Source organism: Mauremys reevesii, linkage group 26 (genome assembly GCF_016161935.1).
Source record: "Mauremys reevesii isolate NIE-2019 linkage group 26, ASM1616193v1, whole genome shotgun sequence".
In the NCBI taxonomy this organism is placed as follows: domain Eukaryota; kingdom Metazoa; phylum Chordata; order Testudines; family Geoemydidae; genus Mauremys; species Mauremys reevesii.
This window is the reverse complement of record NC_052648.1, coordinates 4,852,161-4,868,933: the sequence shown is the minus strand read 5'-3', so window position 1 is coordinate 4,868,933 and position 16,773 is coordinate 4,852,161. Positions and strand designations below refer to the sequence as shown.

General features: G+C 55.6%; 1 protein-coding gene and 1 long non-coding RNA gene across 2 annotated transcripts; one reads left to right on the top strand and one right to left on the bottom strand.

The window, feature by feature from the left end:
- Positions 1 to 1,014: 1,014 nt before the first annotated feature.
- Positions 1,015 to 16,225, bottom strand: LOC120391538. The gene is made up of 2 exons (XR_005591383.1): positions 15,690 to 16,225; positions 1,015 to 2,292 (listed from the first exon to the last, which is right to left on the bottom strand). It is a non-coding gene; the product is annotated as an uncharacterized LOC120391538 (long non-coding RNA).
- Positions 7,189 to 15,045, top strand: LOC120391536 (zona pellucida sperm-binding protein 4-like). The gene is made up of 12 exons (XM_039515247.1): positions 7,189 to 7,408; positions 8,336 to 8,457; positions 9,569 to 9,653; positions 10,054 to 10,209; positions 10,541 to 10,728; positions 11,464 to 11,561; positions 11,903 to 12,030; positions 12,563 to 12,752; positions 12,831 to 12,978; positions 13,470 to 13,557; positions 14,170 to 14,286; positions 14,870 to 15,045. The coding sequence occupies exons 1-12, from the start codon at positions 7,234 to 7,236 to the stop codon at positions 15,022 to 15,024; spliced, it is 1,650 nt and encodes a 549-aa protein (XP_039371181.1). The 5' UTR covers positions 7,189 to 7,233; the 3' UTR covers positions 15,025 to 15,045.
- Positions 16,226 to 16,773: the final 548 nt, after the last annotated feature.

Below are 16,773 nucleotides of genomic sequence, written 5' to 3'. Positions count from 1 at the left end.
CCTCCACGCTTTTACGTCACCGCGGCGAAAACCCCGCCCCGCTGATGTCATCGCCGGCCAATCAGGGGGCACGAAGGGGACCCCGGCTGGGCGGGGCTCTTAAAGGGGCCGGCCACTAGGAGGGGACAATGGGGGTGGGGGCGTCAGAGGGGAAAGCCCAGGGGCCAGAGGGGGTGGGGCTGGGGGCAGCATAGATTGGGGGCTGGGGGGATTCAGGGAGGGGGGCATCCCGGCTTGGGGGACCTGGGGGGCACCAGGACTTATGGAGACTGGGGGGCATTGGGGCTAGGGGGACCTATGGGGTATGGGGGGCACTACAGACTGGGGGGCATCGGGGCTGGACTTTGGGGACTATCAGGGCTGGGAACTGGGGAGGAAGCGGGGCTGCTCCTGCAGTGTTGCCATAAAAAGCACTCAAGCCTAGGTGCCAAGTACACCATTACAGAAGTACATAGGAGTACGAGTATGTTGTGGAGATAGTACTTATGTATTTAAAAGTACACGTGCAAGTGTTTTCAACTCCTGCATTCCCTGCGATTGTCTGGTCAATATATGGACAACTACGTAAATAATAAAAGCACATAGTGGAAGAGAAAGAAAAAGAGCAACAATGACATTCATCTACACAAGGCAGCATGGAATAACGATGAACAAATCTCTTAGCAATGTAAATAAATGTAGACATTTCCTTTCCATTGTATATAGCTGTATACCTCTGGATGCTGTAGCTTGAGGTTGTCACAACAATCCAGATCTTATTTAAAAAAAAACAAACAGTTCCTTTGCATTTTTTCTCTAATCCCGATTCTGCAGCCAACCCAACTTAAAAAATGTCTGGGATACAGAAACAGCAATAAATGACTTTGTACTTCTGTTACTTGCAGCTGTGTCACAGATCAAAATATTCCGAAACCGTTTTCTAAGTCCCGCCTTCACATTTTCTACCAAGCAAGAAAAAGCCCTGGCAGCCAGAACTCAGGGTCTGAAGCTCCCAAGCCAGGTTCTAGGGGCCAAACAGAGTATGGGATAGGGGAGAGGCAGGTGATTGTTTCAAAAAACTATTCTGAAAAGGTACTCACAGATAAAAGAAAATTATCCTTCAAGTACTTTTCGAATGTATTGAAATACAAGCACTAAGTACAGAATATGTCAAGTACTTAAGTACAAGCATGTGGAGTACTTTAAATGCTTAAGTATGTATTTAAGTACAAATGTACTTACCTACAGGTGAACACAGGGTTGGGAGCAGTGAGGGCATCAGAGCAGGGAGCTGGGGGTGGGCATCAAGGCAGGGACATTTGCAAAGAGCAGTACTCCCTACTTGTCCATCCCTAATGGCCTTTGACCCTCCCATAGCATCTTTCATTCTCATACATCCTGACTGTCCACCAGCCCCACCAAGTGCAGCCACCTCTGGGGAAGGAGCAAGACATACTGCACAAGGCCAGCCCCATAGTCAAGTGAAGCTAGGACACATACAGGCGGAGTGATTTCTCTACCATCCCTTCAGAGACTTGCACTGAGTAATCCACCAAGGTCTCGAATACAGAGCCATGTTTACAGACTCAAAATCTGGCTAAAGATTAAAAGTTTTAGCTTGACATTCTCCCAGCCAAACCTTCGTTTAAAGGGGGCATTTCGACACCTTCTGTTTAACAGGATATAAAATTCCCATCAAGCAAAACTACCCCCTTTATTAATCACACGTCATTCATAATAATACATTACAGCCTCAGTTTACAGCCGCAACTCTCCTTTCATTAAAAAAAAAAAAAGAACTAGAGAAGGGACTTAAAGTAAAAAGCCGCAGGACAGCTGTATCTTAAAATGTCTCGCAGGGTTAAGCCCAGGTTTGTAGGACAAACGCTTTGCTCTGTGTTTTAATGCTGGCCTTTTGCTGATCTTCCCCTTTCAGGAACCAGAGGAATTTAGCAGGGGTCATTTTTGCCGGTGTTCATATTTTAGAGGACAAATGACAGGGCCTGTAGTAACACGGCTGGGATCCTGCTCTCCATGTGTCTTGATGTGCTTACACTTTGGCTGGTTGTAGCTGCTTGTATCCGAGTGGTGACTTCAGTGGCTCTGTGTGGCATGGGATATTTGGCGTATGGCTCAATGCAGGTTGAATTCTTTCAGTACTGGAGCGAGGTGGATCTGCCAGGGCTTCATCCATGAGGGTGACTATTTCTCCTCCGCTGCTGGGGGTTGCTGCCTGGCCAAGGGAGGGCCATCTGAGTGGGAGTCTGCTATGTTGGGGGTGGATTCCCCTGCCGGCCTCTTTTCTGGGCCCATCTGCAAGGGAATGAAGCAAGTTGGAGCATCTGACTTCCCACGACTCTGCTCGAAGAGCTACAGCAAAGGCCGTCTGCCAAGAGCTTCCCCCCACCCTGTTATCACATTGTCTGGGGAGGACGCCCCAGCACTGGGTACTGCATGCTCCCTCGCCTGGCTCTGTGTATTCCCCCAGAGGGGTGTGCAGCCCGGGTGAGCACCCACCCTCACACGCACCCTAGAGTTCCTTAATAATTCCCCTTTGCCCCACTCAGAGCACTAGACAGCGGCATCAGGACAGGCAGACGGCTGTGGCTGCCACTTCCCCCGTGTTCTGCTCCTCCGGCTTTTTGCAATCAGGACAGTTGAACTGCCACTCCCTCCAGGCTGGCACTGCCTCCCATGCCCAGGTCAATTTGCATCTGCATCCTCACCCTGCACAGGCTGGCCAAGGACAGGAGACAGCTCACCTGGCTGGCAGCCAGCCCCACGCTCTGCTGGGTGTGAAAGGTGGAGAAAAGCCAGTCTGAAAACAAACCACCGGAATGTGGGTGTGTGTCCGTGTGTGTGCGAGCTAGGGGTGCAAGACAGTCTTCTGTCAAAGGTCACCTGCTCCTTGGCCACTTCTGCATTTCCAGTGGCACCCAAACCACAGCGTGTTTGCAGAAGCGGGGCTGAAAGCGGGTTATCAAACCTTACCCCACACCTGCTGCTGCTCTGGTGCATTCTCCCTGGGGGGGAAGCTCCAGCGTGCACCTCCAGGAGCCTGTGAGTGTTTCTGCCCCGTGGCAATTGGTGGATTAGGTTAGAGGCTCCCAGTATGGATTTGGTTATCCTACAGCCCCAGCCCTAATCACGGAAGCCATTAAACACTGCATGGAAACACCCACAGAACTGAAACACCTTGGGGGCTAATGCAGCCCCCTCTGGTTTTGAGAAGGTGGCCTTGTGGTTTGGGAGCCTGGAGACCTGGGTCAACTCCTGCTTCTGCCGTCTCCCCGACTGTGTGTCCTCAGGCCAGTCACTGAACCAGTGTGTGTCTCAGTTCCCCACCCGCCCAGTGGGGATGTCTCTTGCGCTGGCAGGAGTGTCTCTCACTGTGTGAATATCCAGCACCTAGCACAACTGCTCCTTCAGTTCAGAAGGGGCCTGGAGGTGCTGCTGGAATATAAACCATAGCCGTGGCCTTGGGAGGGGTCAATGTGACGTCGTGATGCAGGTGTTGTCACGACGTGACATCCTTGGCCCAGGGGATGGCGTTTGAAAAGTTGCAACCCCCAAGGTCAGGCTGGCAGTGGCCAAAACTTGTTACCGTCCAGTGGCTCTTTGGTGGGTTAGGTGGGTCTTGGTCCAGGTGGGCACCCATGACACGCGGCCCTTTGATGGCAGGCTTAGCAGAAAGGTGAGGATGAAATGGGCCGTGGAGTTAAACTCTTGCATCTGACTCTGGGGAGGAGCCATGGCACAGGGAAGGTGCTGGGAGAAATGAACGGAGCATTCATTGAGAAAGTCAGCTCCACGTGAGTCCCCTCTGCGAGAGACCTTGGCCACATCCTGCGCTATTCTATTTTAAAATCTAGCAACTGGGAGAAGGGACTTGTAGCCATTATCCCAGCGAAGGCGACTTGCTCGTGGGCAGTGAAACTGAGGACTGGGGCGACGAAAGCTATAGGTAGTTACAGTCCATGACTAACATCTAAAAGTCTGTGCTGAAGTGAAACTGATTTCACCACTGCATGCTAGAGCCCTTCAGTGGGAAAAAACAACTGTCAGCTGCCACCTGCTGATCTGACTGAGAAACAAAGTGCAAGACTGGATCTCTAGTACACACATACTCTTGTGTGTGAACGTGGGCGTGCATGCACACACACACACACTCTCTCACTCAGCTGCCCAACGGCAGAGGGAGTTTGGTGTGCTCTATCCCTATATGATCCTTCCCATTTTACAGATGGCAAAACTGAGTCACAGAGTGGGGATGTGATTTGCCTAAGTTTGCCCAGAATGGGATAGACCCCCAGGCCTCCTGGCGGCCGAGCATCTGCTTTCACCCATAGGCTCCACTGCTTCAGAAGTGAATGAAAATGTCTCCTGATGTGGATTTTAGGCATTTCGCCGCACTTGTATAACCCACAGCATGCGTCAAACACCAGCTAACCCTAGGATGTAGCTCAACATCATTAGCCTCCTTTTCAGAGACAGCAGGGCCGCCCAGAGGATTCAGGGGGCCTGGGGCAGGGCTGGGTCTTCGGCAGCAATTCAGCAGCGGGTCCCTCTCGGAGGGAAAGACCTGCCGCCGAATGCATCCGAAGAATGAAGCAGTGGCGGTAGAGCAGCCTAAATGCCGCCGATCATGGGCTTCCCCCCCGCTGCTTGTGGCGCTTGTACTCACCGGATGGCGCTCCGAGGCTGCAGCAGCACTTCCGCGGCGGGTCCTTCACTCGCTCCAAGTCTTCCGCTGCACTGAAGGACCCGCCGCCAGAGACCCGGAGTGAGTGAAGGGCTCGCCGCCGAAGTGCCGCCGAAAACCTGGAGCAGCTCGCGGGGCCCCAGTGCGGCCGGGGCCTGGGGCAAATTGCCCCACTTGCCCCCTCTGGGCGGCCCTGAGAGACAGAACCTATCAGCAAGGCAAAACCCAGTGTATTTTTACTGGCATTAAATGTATGCGACTTTGCATAAAATGCATAATCCGCATGGATTTACGTAGCTGAATACTGAGGTGCCGAGATGGGTGTTATAACACTGGAATCCGCCTGCCAAAGGAGCTCCCCTTCGGGACGGAGCCTGCAGTGGTTTAAGGGCGATAGACGATTGTCTTGGAATTATGGGAAGGTCTTTTTCCCTTTAAGAAGGCTCACCTGGGAGCTCCTGCTGGAGAATTGGGACTCCGCCCCCCGGGAGCACAGGTGGGCTACAGCTAAGGTAGAGGTTACTTCTGGTTGAACATTTTCCATCAACATTTTGAAAAATTGGGTTTTCCACCAAACACTTTTTCTGAACAAGTGCCAGTTTTCTACCGACAATTTCAATTTTTCATTAAAAAAGAAACCTCCAAACACCTGACAACCACAATATTTCAGTTTGGCGCTGCTGCTGCAATGCCTCATGGGAACTGTAGTTCAGTTACCCCAAATTCCCATTCTCCTCTATGGGCCAGGCTCCCTAGCTGCACTACATCTCCCACAATGCACCATGGCTATGGAGTCCCATGATGCCTCTCCTTTCCAAGATTTTGAGTTTTGGCCGAAATTTTCAGTATTTGACATTTCACCAAAAAACTGAAATTTTTACAGGGGGGGAAAAAATATTTTTGAGCAGCTCTGGCAGGTCCGGCCCAGCCTACAGGAAACATGCCTGTTTTCCAGGCAAGTCAAGGCCCTGATGCTCATGAGAAGTTGGTGCGAGAACCTTCCATGGTGGCAGATGGTGACCTATGAGTGAAGAAGGGATATAAAGGACTCCCCAGCAAGAACTGCCTTTTTCACTTTGTATGTTGGTGCTGCTCCTTTTTCTTATTTGCTGCCCTGCACTGTGGTTCTAGTCACGATAACACCCAGGTCTCATCCAGCACATTTCATTTCAAAGAGCTTTACGAAGCAGGTCAACAGAATTAACACCATTTTACAGATGGGGAAATTGAGGCACAGAGAGCAGAAGCAACGTGCCCTAGCTCACCCAGCAGGCCACAGCTAGGAATAGAACTGACATCGCTAGGGCCCCAGTCCAGGGCTCTGGCCAATAGGCCACACTGCCACCAAGCCACCTGAGTTGCAAGCCCTGGTGTCTGTCAGGTTCGGGTGATGTGCCCCTGCCGTCCTGCAGGAGGCTCCTGCTGTCTGAGCCCTGCTGAGCCTATCAAGCTGACCCCACCTCCTGCTCCCTGCCCCCCAACCTGACCCAAACGGCCATGAATACAGGTGTCCCTGCCTGCCCCGGAGAAGGTACCACTGTACAACCAGCCCCCAGTATCTGCCCATAGCAGACCACGTGTCTTTCCCTTTTCCCTTCTCCCCTGGCTCTTTGCCGTCTGTCTGTCTGTATCTGCTCTTTGGGGGGAGCGGGGGATTGGAGGTGTGGAGAGACGCAGGCGCACGTGCAGGGAGGGGCCCGCTCAGGGCATGTCTCCGCATACCAGAGCTAGCTTTGATCTAGCTAGCGTGGGTACCAACAGCAGCAAAGCTGCAGCAGCACAGGTCTCAGGGGCCCAGGCAGAACCCAGGGGCCCAGGCAGGCTTGGACAGCCCATGCTGTGTGGCTTTGCTGTTCCCATCCCTGAGCTAGCTGGGGTGCACCTACGGGTGCAGCAGTCACCCCCCTGGATTGCAGCGTAGACGTAACCTGAGGGGGAACGGGATGAGATGAGAAAAGTGATCGGGGGGATGGAGAGGCTAGGCCTGGGTAGGCTGCAATTGGATTAATTTGCACAGATACTACTCCCATGGAGGGTGGGGGGATAAGACCGGGGCTCAGTTTACCCCTCTATAAATAATAAAACCTCCTAGCACTTTACAGTCATCTGACAAAAGGAGTTCGCAAGCTCCCAAGCATTCCGGCTTTCTTCCTTTTCCACACTTGTTTTTTCCAGCCAATAAATAGCCCCTTGCCCCCTAGATGCCCCCTCAGCCTTCAAATACTTTGTTTCCCTTTTAGAATGTTTCCTGTTGCATTAGCAAAACCTGTAGGGTCTTAACAAGGGTTTGGGGATGAGAAAAATCAATAGAACACTTTAGAAGGGACGTGAGTGGGTGGGAAGGTTTTGATCAATTTGGACCCAGTGCAGTGAGTTTCAAATCAAGGCCCATTGGAAGGTGTAAACAGACTGTTGGCCTGTTGGAATCACACCTGATCCATATAGGAATTTAGCTCTCAGTGCTGGCTCCTCGAAGGGTATAAGACCCAGCCAATGGCTCAGAAAGCTGTGAGTAGCAGCATAGGTGGGGTAGTTTGGGGAGTAAGGCTGCCATGATGTTTTGGGTCTTTTGTGGCCTATTTTTTCTGAGTGGGGGGGCTCAGGGTGGCTCTAGGAATGGGGGGGCTCTTTGGGATATTAGCTGGCTGACCTGTGGGCAGAGAAGCTTGGTGTTCAGCCTGCTCCCAAACCAGACTGAGATGGCTCCCCTTGTGCTGAGAGCTCTGGGTAAGTTGAGCAAAGCTAAAATCCTTTGGTTTCTCTAAGGTGTTGCTGGGATTCTGGGAGGCAGTATCCCCTAGCAGGTAGAGCTGAGGAGGTGCTGTGGGGTCTCTGACTACAAGTAACTTCCTGGGGTGTTGGGTCTTGTCTGCTTGCCTCCAATGATGGTACAAAGTCAATGCATATTGACTGTCCCCAAAGCTCTGAGCTGCTTGGATAAAAGGTGCTAGACCAGAGACTACCTTGGGAGCAATGAGCCCAGTTACTTAGCAGAAACCAGCAAGTGTCTGAAGTAGGTCAAAACCCCCTGACTGCTGGTGCACCAAACTACTCCAGTAATGCATAAGAACATAAGCTAGACTGGGTTGGCTGGAAGGTCCATCTAGCCCAGTATCCTGTCACCTGATGGTGGCCAATGCCAGGTGCCCCAGAGAGCATGAACAGAACAGGGAATCCTCTGGTGACCCATCCCCTGTCTCTGCTGGAGACCTGGCTCTGGGGTGGGGTGCATTGGCTGCTGAATGACTTGGCTAATGTTATACCTCAGTTACAGCTGTAGGGGGAGAAGTATCCCCAAAGATGGAGGATAAATGCCAAGCTGCTGAGGTGGTGCAAAGAGGTGGGGGAGTCCCCGTTGTGAGGCTAAAGGGAAGGAAATGGAGTGAAACTAGCCCTAAACTATGTGGGCTGGCCCATGGCATTGGCCTGTCTCTGAACAGTCTGTGCCCTGTAAGGCAGGCTCCTACTCCATCCCCACTGCTGACCTTAACTGGCAGGGCTTCAAATGCCTTGGTGGTGGAAGGGAGGGGTCAGTGGCATGACTCCTCTGCAGAGCCTCCCTGCTCAGGGTCTGGCAATGGGGGAGGCAGCGGATCTGGGACTAGAAGGAACAGGGCTGAAGGTGCTTCATCTGATGCCCCTCTTGGCCTCCAGATGCAGAAGGCAGGTCCCACGCTCTGCAGAGCAACCCTGCCTGCGGGACGCGTGTCGAGCAGCAAGCCGATGGCTCCGTGGTGGTCGAGGCGTTCTATACTGGGTGTTATGCCCACGAGAGGGTAAGGCCCTGTCTGGGACCCCCCAGCATGAATGGGATGGGTAGCAGTGCTTATGAAGGGGGTGTGAGGAGACCATGCTGGATCTGTCTGCAAGGGTCTAGCCATTAGTGCATTAAGCTGGGAGTCAGAGAGCTGAGTTCTAATCCTGCCACTATCTTCCCATGTGCAGCAAGTCTCTTCACATCTGTGCCTCTGTTTCCATATGTCCAAGCCTGCTCCTGAGCTTCAGGGAGGCTGAGGCATGGCTGGTGTCCACACACCATCCTGAGCGCCTAGGCTGGCCAGTGCTGTGAACAACATGCAGCATTACTAGTCGGGGGGACTTGACATGGGTTTGCTCTGCTCCTTCCCCACCCCTGCCTTGGAAACACTTGCACTGACCTGGCTTCCATCCCTGCAGCTGGGAGCTAGTGATCTCCCTGCTCCCAGAGTGATGTCACTGCAGCTGGCTTGTCTCACCCCTTGGATCTGTGGCTCTGGCCAGCAGTCCCTCTGCTGGCCCAGCTCAGAGGGTGGAGTCCCCCATGCAGAGGGAGAGCTTGGCCGCAGCAATGCGGGGAGGCCTGAAATCCTCCACCTTGTTTCTTCTCTCCCAGTAAAGCTGGCTCCTGGCTCTATCCCTCGGTTAGACTGTGGCTCAGGGCAGGGCCAGCGTTCCAAGCACATGCTTGGGGTGGCAAAAAACCTGGAGCCAGCCCTGGCTCAGGACCTGACTGTGCAGGGCGTGGTCTGGCCTAGCAGCTAGGTCAGAGAGTGGAAGTCAAATCTTGGTTTCTTGTCAGTGTTCTGCCACTGAGATGCTAAACCCGTCCAGGCCAACTGGTGCTAGGGTCTGACGCGCGCTAATGCCGATGGTGCCATGTTCTCCCCTTGAGGGGCCAGAGGCAGAATATCAAGGCTGGGGGAAGGGTGATCTTTGCTATAGGACTCCTAGCTGCCTGCTTGTCCATGCTGGGACTGACTTGTGGGTCCAGGTGCCTGGCTGGGGTGGATGTGAATCCTGCTGTCCCCCTAAATCATTCAGGCCCCCTGGCTCTCCTGGAGCATGTGGTGCTGGGGAGGGACTCTGGGTGGCTTGAACCATCACTGGTGCAATCTGTTTCCTGCTTAGGATGGCAGCTTTGTGATGACAGTCCAGGTCGACAGTCCTATGGCTTCCTACAAGGAGGAGCTGAGGTGCCCAAATCACCTTCTAGGTAAGAGGCTCTGTGCCCAGGCTGGGGGTGGAACTGCACTGACACTGGGATCTTCCTGAAGGATGCTGCTTGGTGTAGCTGGAGGCCTTGTCTCTGGAGATGCTGGACCAGCTGCCTGGAATTAGCCACCTCCCTGAGGAGGCACTTGGCCATGGGAGAAGCTGTTTCCTGCTCCCACCTTCTGCGTGGATAACTGGGGGTCCAGGCACTGACCAACTTCTCTTGTGTATGGCTGAAGAGAAGCAGAAGCTCCAGCCCCTGGTGGTGCAGGAGGAGGCCCTGCCTTGTCTGGTTCCCAGGTCTCTCTCAGCCACCCGGGGGGCTCCCTCTTCTCATGGACAGGGTGTGGTTGCAGGGGGGAACTGTCTGAGCAAGCACCATATCTTGCCTCTCTCTGTAGCCGGGGATGCCCCGAGCCCTAGCGTGTGCTCTGCCGTCCAGTCCTCGGCTCGACTGCCGTGCGCTGCCCCACCCATTGCACGAGGCGACTGCGAAGAGCTGGGCTGCTGCTACCAGCCTGGTGACAGGCTGACTCCCTGCTACTATGGCGACAAGGGTGAGCAAGGGCTTTCCTCTGCCACGGGGAGCTGCTGGGGCATCTCCAACAGGCAGATACTGGGGGTTGTCTGGGAGGAAGAACCCTGTTGGGGCCTAGGGACCAGGGCCCCTGTGGGCTTTAGGACCCAGTGATGGAGTCTGTCCCTCTGAGGCCAGGCCTGTCCTGTCACTCATCCCAGTGACTGTCAGGGGCAGGACTAGTTCTAGCTAGTCGTCTCCTCCCCTCTAGAGGCGCCTGCTTCATGGTGGGGGTGGGCAGGGGTCCCCAGGCAAATGGCTCCAGCAGAGGCTGCAGCTCCCTGCTGAGGTACCACATGGCTCTTCCCCAGTGACCGCCCAGTGCACCCCAGATGGCCAGTTCTCAGTTGCAATCTCAAGGGATGTGACCATGCCACCCCTGGACCTGAGCTCTGTGCACCTGGTCAGCGCTCACGGCAGCAGATGTGCCCCGGTGTCTAGGAACGAAGCCTTCGTTGTGTATCGCTTCCCACTCTCAGCCTGCGGGACCACTGTCCAGGTAAGGGAGGGCACCTGTCAGTCAGTCCAAGGCACTTCCCATCACTCCTGAGCTACCTGATCCTCCTTGAGGTTCTGGGGGAGGAGAGGGGGTGTCACTCAGTCACCATGAGGCTGTATCTGATCTGTCCTGAGACTCAGACTTGCCCCTTGTAGCCTGGGGTTCTGAGCCTACAGGTTGTCCAAGGTTTGGGCCCTACAGCTCCGCTAATGCAGAGCTGTGGTGACGCACCAGCAGCCTACAGACCCCGCTCCCTAGCGGCTGCTAATGCTTGTGTAAGTGGTTCATGGAAAGGCCAAATAGCCTTGGAGCTAAAGGGACCTGGCACCCATTGATCTGGCTGGGTCCCTACATGGAACAAGCTTAGTGTCTGGTAGCTGTGCTACAGACTGGCCAGGAAAACAGCCTGTTCTCATGCCACTAGACTACTAGCTACACTGAACGCTAGTCCTGGAATGCCACCTGAGATTTGGGGGGTGGGCTGGTATATTGACCAGTTTCTGGTCAACTTGAGAACATGAGCAAAGCTGGGCTGGGCCTCTCCTATGCAGACTGGCTCAAGTCACTGCCTCAAGACCTGACTCCTGCAAAAGAGGCGTGGGGGGGAGGGCACAGCCTGGGCCGTTAGATCTTGGACCTGTTGGCTGTAGAGGGCTGAGCTGGCTACCACATGTGAATTCTCCCTTGCACAAGGCCTTTCTGGTGCCTCCAGCCTCTCTCCTCCTCCCTTTGCAGACATCTGGAGACCAGAGGGTGTATGAGAACGAGCTGGTAGCAGACCGCCAAGTGCTCACATCCCGTTCCGGCTCCATCACTCGGGACAGCACCTTCAGGTAACAGGCCTGGCAAAGCTTGGAGGTCTCTGCTGGAAAGGGAGGGGTCCCCTTGTCAGCCAAGCAGAGTTTGGGTCCCTCTCTCCTGGGAGGGAACCTCCCCTTCCAGGGAGGGCTAGGGGATGAGCACTGGCTCTTCATAAACCCACTGCTGAGCTCCCTGCCTGGATCTCATCCTGCAGGGGAGGTCACCTGATCTCCCCCCCCCCCCCCAGAATTAAAGGAATGGGGGGGAGGCACTAACCACTCGCTGACAAGGTCTTGGTCTCACCCTGTTGTCTGAGCATGCTCTCTGGGAGAGTCCAGAGGTGACCAGCTGCCTGGCCTTTTTCCCCACCCAGGCTGACCATCCGCTGCAGCTACTCAGCTGAGGACTTCCTCCCTGTGAACGTTGTGGTCTCCACCCTTCCTCCCCCACCACCTGCAGTCGGGCAGGGACCCCTAGCCTTGGAGATGAGGATTGCTACAGGTGACTGCACATAGGCCTGCCAAGCACTTGAGATGCTTCTGAAACATTTAAGTGTCTGGCCCACTTGCATGCCTGGCTTGCCCCAGAGGGGTGACATGGAGCCTTGGGCTGCTGAGTGGCACTGAAGACTTGAATCACTGCTCCTTGTGGATGCGGGGGGGGGGAGAGGCCTCTGCTCCCACAGCAACCATACCCACTGGGAAGGGAGGAAATTTGGCTTGGCCATGACCTAGCCTGGATGGTCTCCTGGCACAGCTGCACTGGTCTCTGGCCCTTCAGGGAGATCACTGTTTGAAATGACTTTCCTGGTCTGCCTCCAGTGTCCCAGCTAGGCCCCAGGGCATGACTGCTCTTGTTGCCCATGGTTCAGATACTTGACCAATGCCAGTGGGGTCTGGTCACCAGGAGAATAGGAACCAGGGGCAGTGGGTGACTCTGCCCCAGCACTTGCCCTGCAAAGCCCCCTATGAAATCAGTGATCCTGCCAGGGTCAGTGCAGGACTTTAGTCAACTCATTTCATTCTTGCTGCAGATGAGCATTACAGCACCTACTATGCAGACCACGAGTACCCAGTGGTGAAGCTTCTCAGGGACCCTGTGCATGTGGAGGTCCGCATCCTCCAGAGAACGGACCCGGGCCTGGTTCTGGTCCTGCACCAGTGCTGGGCCACCCCAAGCACCAACCCCCTGCAGCAGCCAGAGTGGCCGATCCTTGTGGATGGGTGAGTGTGAGTGGGTGGGGATGGGGCGGTGACTGCCAGGTGAGAAGCCTCAACCCATCACTGCTTGTGCCCTTCCAGGTGCCCTTACGAAGGTGACAACTACCAGACCCAGCTGGTGCCTGTGGGTGAGGCCTCAGGGCTGCAGTTCCCATCTCACCATCAGCGCTTTATTGTCAGCACTTTCACCTTTGTGGATGCCACCTCCCAGCGAGCGCTCTCAGGCCCGGTATGGTTCTGCTCCCCAGAAGGGATTAGTCCTGGGACTTCCCCGGCCAAGCCACTGTTTAGGGATCCTCCCACAAATGAAACAGACTGACCTGAAGCTGCTTTGCAACCTCCTAATGCAATTTCCACCCTCTCCTCCTAGCTGGGTGGGGAGCACCTGAGTGGACAAAAGACCCTAATCTACCCTATGTAGCCAATTCTGGTCACACTGGCTCACCTGGCCTGAAGCAGATCCCATCCAGTGTCTGGAGCCAATTGTGACCCTGCAGGCCAGTCTCATGGCCTTAGGCCTGCAAAGCCCCATGCTGGGTCATGCCTGTGCAGCTGCATGACTAAGTTTCTGCCTCCTGCAGAGCTGTTGAGAGCAGACACACCCATTTGGCTGTGTGTGTCACGAGCTGGAAGCTCTCAGGGTGAAGGGAGGTCAGTGACCCTCCGGAGATCCCCCCCCTTAATCCATCCTCACCAAGCATGAATTCTCTCTGCTTCCAGGTATATTTCCACTGCAGTGCCTCTGCCTGCCTGCCCTCTGGGCTGGAACACTGTGTAGTCCAATGCCCCACAAACCTACAGGGGAGGAGTAAGTCTGTTCCTTCTTGGCATCTGCCTCTTGGCTCTCCCAGGCCTGTTGGGAGCCAGACCCTTGGGTCTTCCCTTCGCTTGGCAGACTGCCAGCTCTAGAACCAGCCCTTCAGACCCATGGATCTGGGGTGCTGGGTTAAGACAGGCCATGGCAGGAAGGTCTCACTCCACAGGGCAGGAAGGCCTTGGCTACGAGCAGTCATGGCTCTTGCTAGACTGAAGCTGTCTCATCAGGCCTCCTGCAAGCTACCCTTCAGGGGACCTCTAAGCCCCCCCCCCCCCACACACACACACATCTAGACTGGCCATAGGCCTCTGGCAAGGCACCCAGGCACTAGCCAAGGGGCTTGACATGAGACCATGGCTCTCCCCTTCCTGGGTGCACAGTGACCACTTCTGTGGCACCTCCTCTGCCTCAGCTGTGACCCAAGCACCTCTGAGGTGGCATCTCCACTTTCTCAGGACCTTCCCATGGGGGCTGGAACTGGGCTGCTGCCCCATAGGCCTTGTGCTGGAGACAGTCCCCAAAGCCCTAGCCTGGGGAGGGTGGGGTGTCAGTTTTTCAGGGACTAGGAAGAGAACTGTCTTGACACCACTCTCTTCTTTCCAGCAAGAAGAGCCTCCCAGAGCCAAACATGGGGGAAGGAGCCCCTGAGCCTGGTGACAGCCGAGGGGCCTGTGGACTTCCGTGCTGGCCAGGAAGCAGAGGAAGACCTTGCCCAGGAAGGTAATGGAGCAGGCCTCAGGGGTTCCTAGGGGTGAAAGGGGACCATAGCACCCACTTGCCTCACAGGGCAGGTATTGTGCTTTAAACTGCAGGGTTTGGGTACTCCAGGAATGGGGGCCAGCTCAGAGTCTCTCAGGTCCCCTCTCCTGGAGGAGGGTGGGAGGCAACAGGCATAGTGGAGGGAGGGATAAGCCCCTCCTTCCAGTGGTGGCTGGGCTGCTGAGCCCAGGGGGGGCGGGGAATACAGAACAGCCCCAGGCTGCTGGTGGCACCATGAGCCAGTGCTTAAACCTGGCCAGAGATGTGAGGAGCCCCTCACTTCCCATCAGGGCCTAGTGTAAAGCTGCTTAATGCTTCTCTCAGGGGGCAGCAGGGTGCATCGGTCTGAGGGAGCCCCTCAGGCTCAAAGCCAGTGCACCTCCTTCAGTGGGGGGATGGCTGAGCTCTGACAAGCCTAGTGTGGAACTGCAAGGGGGCAAGGCCCCCATGGGGCAGTGGGGAAGACTACAGCAGGATCTGGCCGTGATTGAGGACTAGGGTCTGACCGGCTGTCCTTGCGCCTAACCAGCCTCTCCCTCCCCAGGTTCCCATGGACTCAGGCCCCTGGTGGAGTGGGGAGAGGTGCTGGTGCCGCTGGCAGGGGCTGTTGCTGCTGTAGCAGTCGCTGTTGTGGTGGCTGTGGGCCTGAGGAAGCACTGGGGCAGGCGAGGACGTGCCAATGGGACCACAAGTGCTTAAGGAATAAACAGATCAAGCGAATGATGCCTCCTGTCATTACTGCTGTGTGGGGGGAGAGTCTGCTCTGCGCGGTGGGTCTGCCATTGTGCCCTGAGGAGGGGGAGAAGCAAGGAATCCAGAGGGAATTGAGGCACTGGGGCCCCATGGTGGGGAAGGGGGGAGTGGCAAAGGGGGCAACAGACTAGACCCAGATTCCTGCATGCTGGTGTCTGAAGCTAGCTCTGCAGCCTGAGGGGCATATTGAGGGCACTAGGCCCAGAACACACTCATCAGCTGCTCCATGGGGAAGGTTAATGGAGAGGGCTCGGGTGGAAATTAAACCCTCCGCCTCCAGAAAGGCAAACAGGGGCTTCTGCACTGGCTGAGTCAAGGGCCAACCCCAATCATCCAGCTCTTCCTGCTGGCAGGAAACAGGAGGGCTAAGGCACAGGCAGCCTGGCTCTGGCATGGGGTCTTGCCGCTCTGAGCCACACTCTGCTGCTGTGATTTCCACTGTTGGAACATGCAGACTCTGGCCCCCTCTGAGGGGAGGGGACATGTGCTCAGACTCTCTCCTAGGGGCCTGTTCTGGGGCCCAGTCCAGGGGGTTGTACAAAAAGAGACTCTCCTGTAGAAAAGCTGTTTGTGGTATAAATGCCACAGCACTGAGCTCTGGTACCACTTACCTGTAAGCTCCTGGTGCCAGCTGGGCCCTTCCCTGGCCCAGGAGAAGGGATCGAAACACTGGCCCAGTGTGGGAAGGAAAGTTGGTCACATTTTCAGCTCATTGACCTGCCTGTGAGTAGCTGCAGGGAAGGTGGAGGATCAGGCATGTGCTGCCCCAGCTGCAGCGGGTTCCCCCTCAAGCAGGGCGGTGCCTCCATTAGGTGTGGGCACAGTGAGTAAAAGAACAGTAGCCAAGACCTTCTGCTGTAACCAATCCTACAACATGGCACCAATTAACTCCCCCAGCTCAGGCTTCAGCCAGGGCCCCCAGACACGCTGCTGCTGGGCACTGAGAGGAGGGGGACCAGGTCCCTGCGAGGGAGTCTCTCTGGGCTGGTTCTAGGGCCCCCCCTGTTCTCTAGCTCAAGCTGGCAGTGCCCCTTTATCCCCCCTTTCAAAGGGGAAGCCACTCCCCTTAGTCCCTCCAGGCCCAGGCTTGTCAGTCAGAGTAAAGTGGCCTGGCCTGGGGTAAATATCCCACTTGGCCTGGAACCAACAGGTGGGGCAGGGCCAGACTGGCCTCTGCTGCCCCTCCCTGCAAGCTAAGGGGCAGGCAATTGGTGGCTCCTCTGGCACACCTGCTACATGGGAGCAGGTGGAGCTTTGAGGATGCTAATTAACATAGGTGAGGGTGGCAAAGGCTCCCTGCTTCCCCCCATTACCAAGTACTAGCTGGGCAGGGGTCTGTCCAGTCCATGGGCCACATGCTGGTGGGGAAAGGGCTCCAGCTGCTGTGCTTGGTAAGAATCTTAGGACCAGGGTGACCTAGTCTCTCACCCCAGCCCCTTCCCCCAGGCTGCCTGTGGGGTTTCCAGCAGGGCTGTGGTGGGGCTCTGCCTCCTGGCCCAGCTCACACGCCCAGCTGCTGTCTGTCATGTGACAGACTTGCAGCAACTGGCCTGCACGGCAAAACAGCAGGTTTCAGTTTCTTCGCCCTGGGTGCATTAGGTCAGCTGGGTCCCGGGGGTGAGAAACAGTCCCTGTGGGGTGTGCTGGGTCCTCTTGGGCTGTGACAGACAGCAGGGCGTGAGCCGAAGAGGGAGG

What these genes read in the sequence shown, in the direction of transcription:
- LOC120391536 (XM_039515247.1), top strand. Translation starts at nt 7,234, where the DNA reads ATGATGTTTTGGGTCTTTTGTGGCCTATTTTTTCTGAGTGGGGGGGCT. An exon ending in GTGCCCAAATCACCTTCTAG is followed by an intron (nt 9,654 to 10,053) that starts GTAAGAGGCTCT and finishes CTCTCTCTGTAG; the next exon opens with CCGGGGATGCCCCGAGCCCT. An exon ending in CACAAACCTACAGGGGAGGA is followed by an intron (nt 13,558 to 14,169) that starts GTAAGTCTGTTC and finishes TCTTCTTTCCAG; the next exon opens with CAAGAAGAGCCTCCCAGAGC.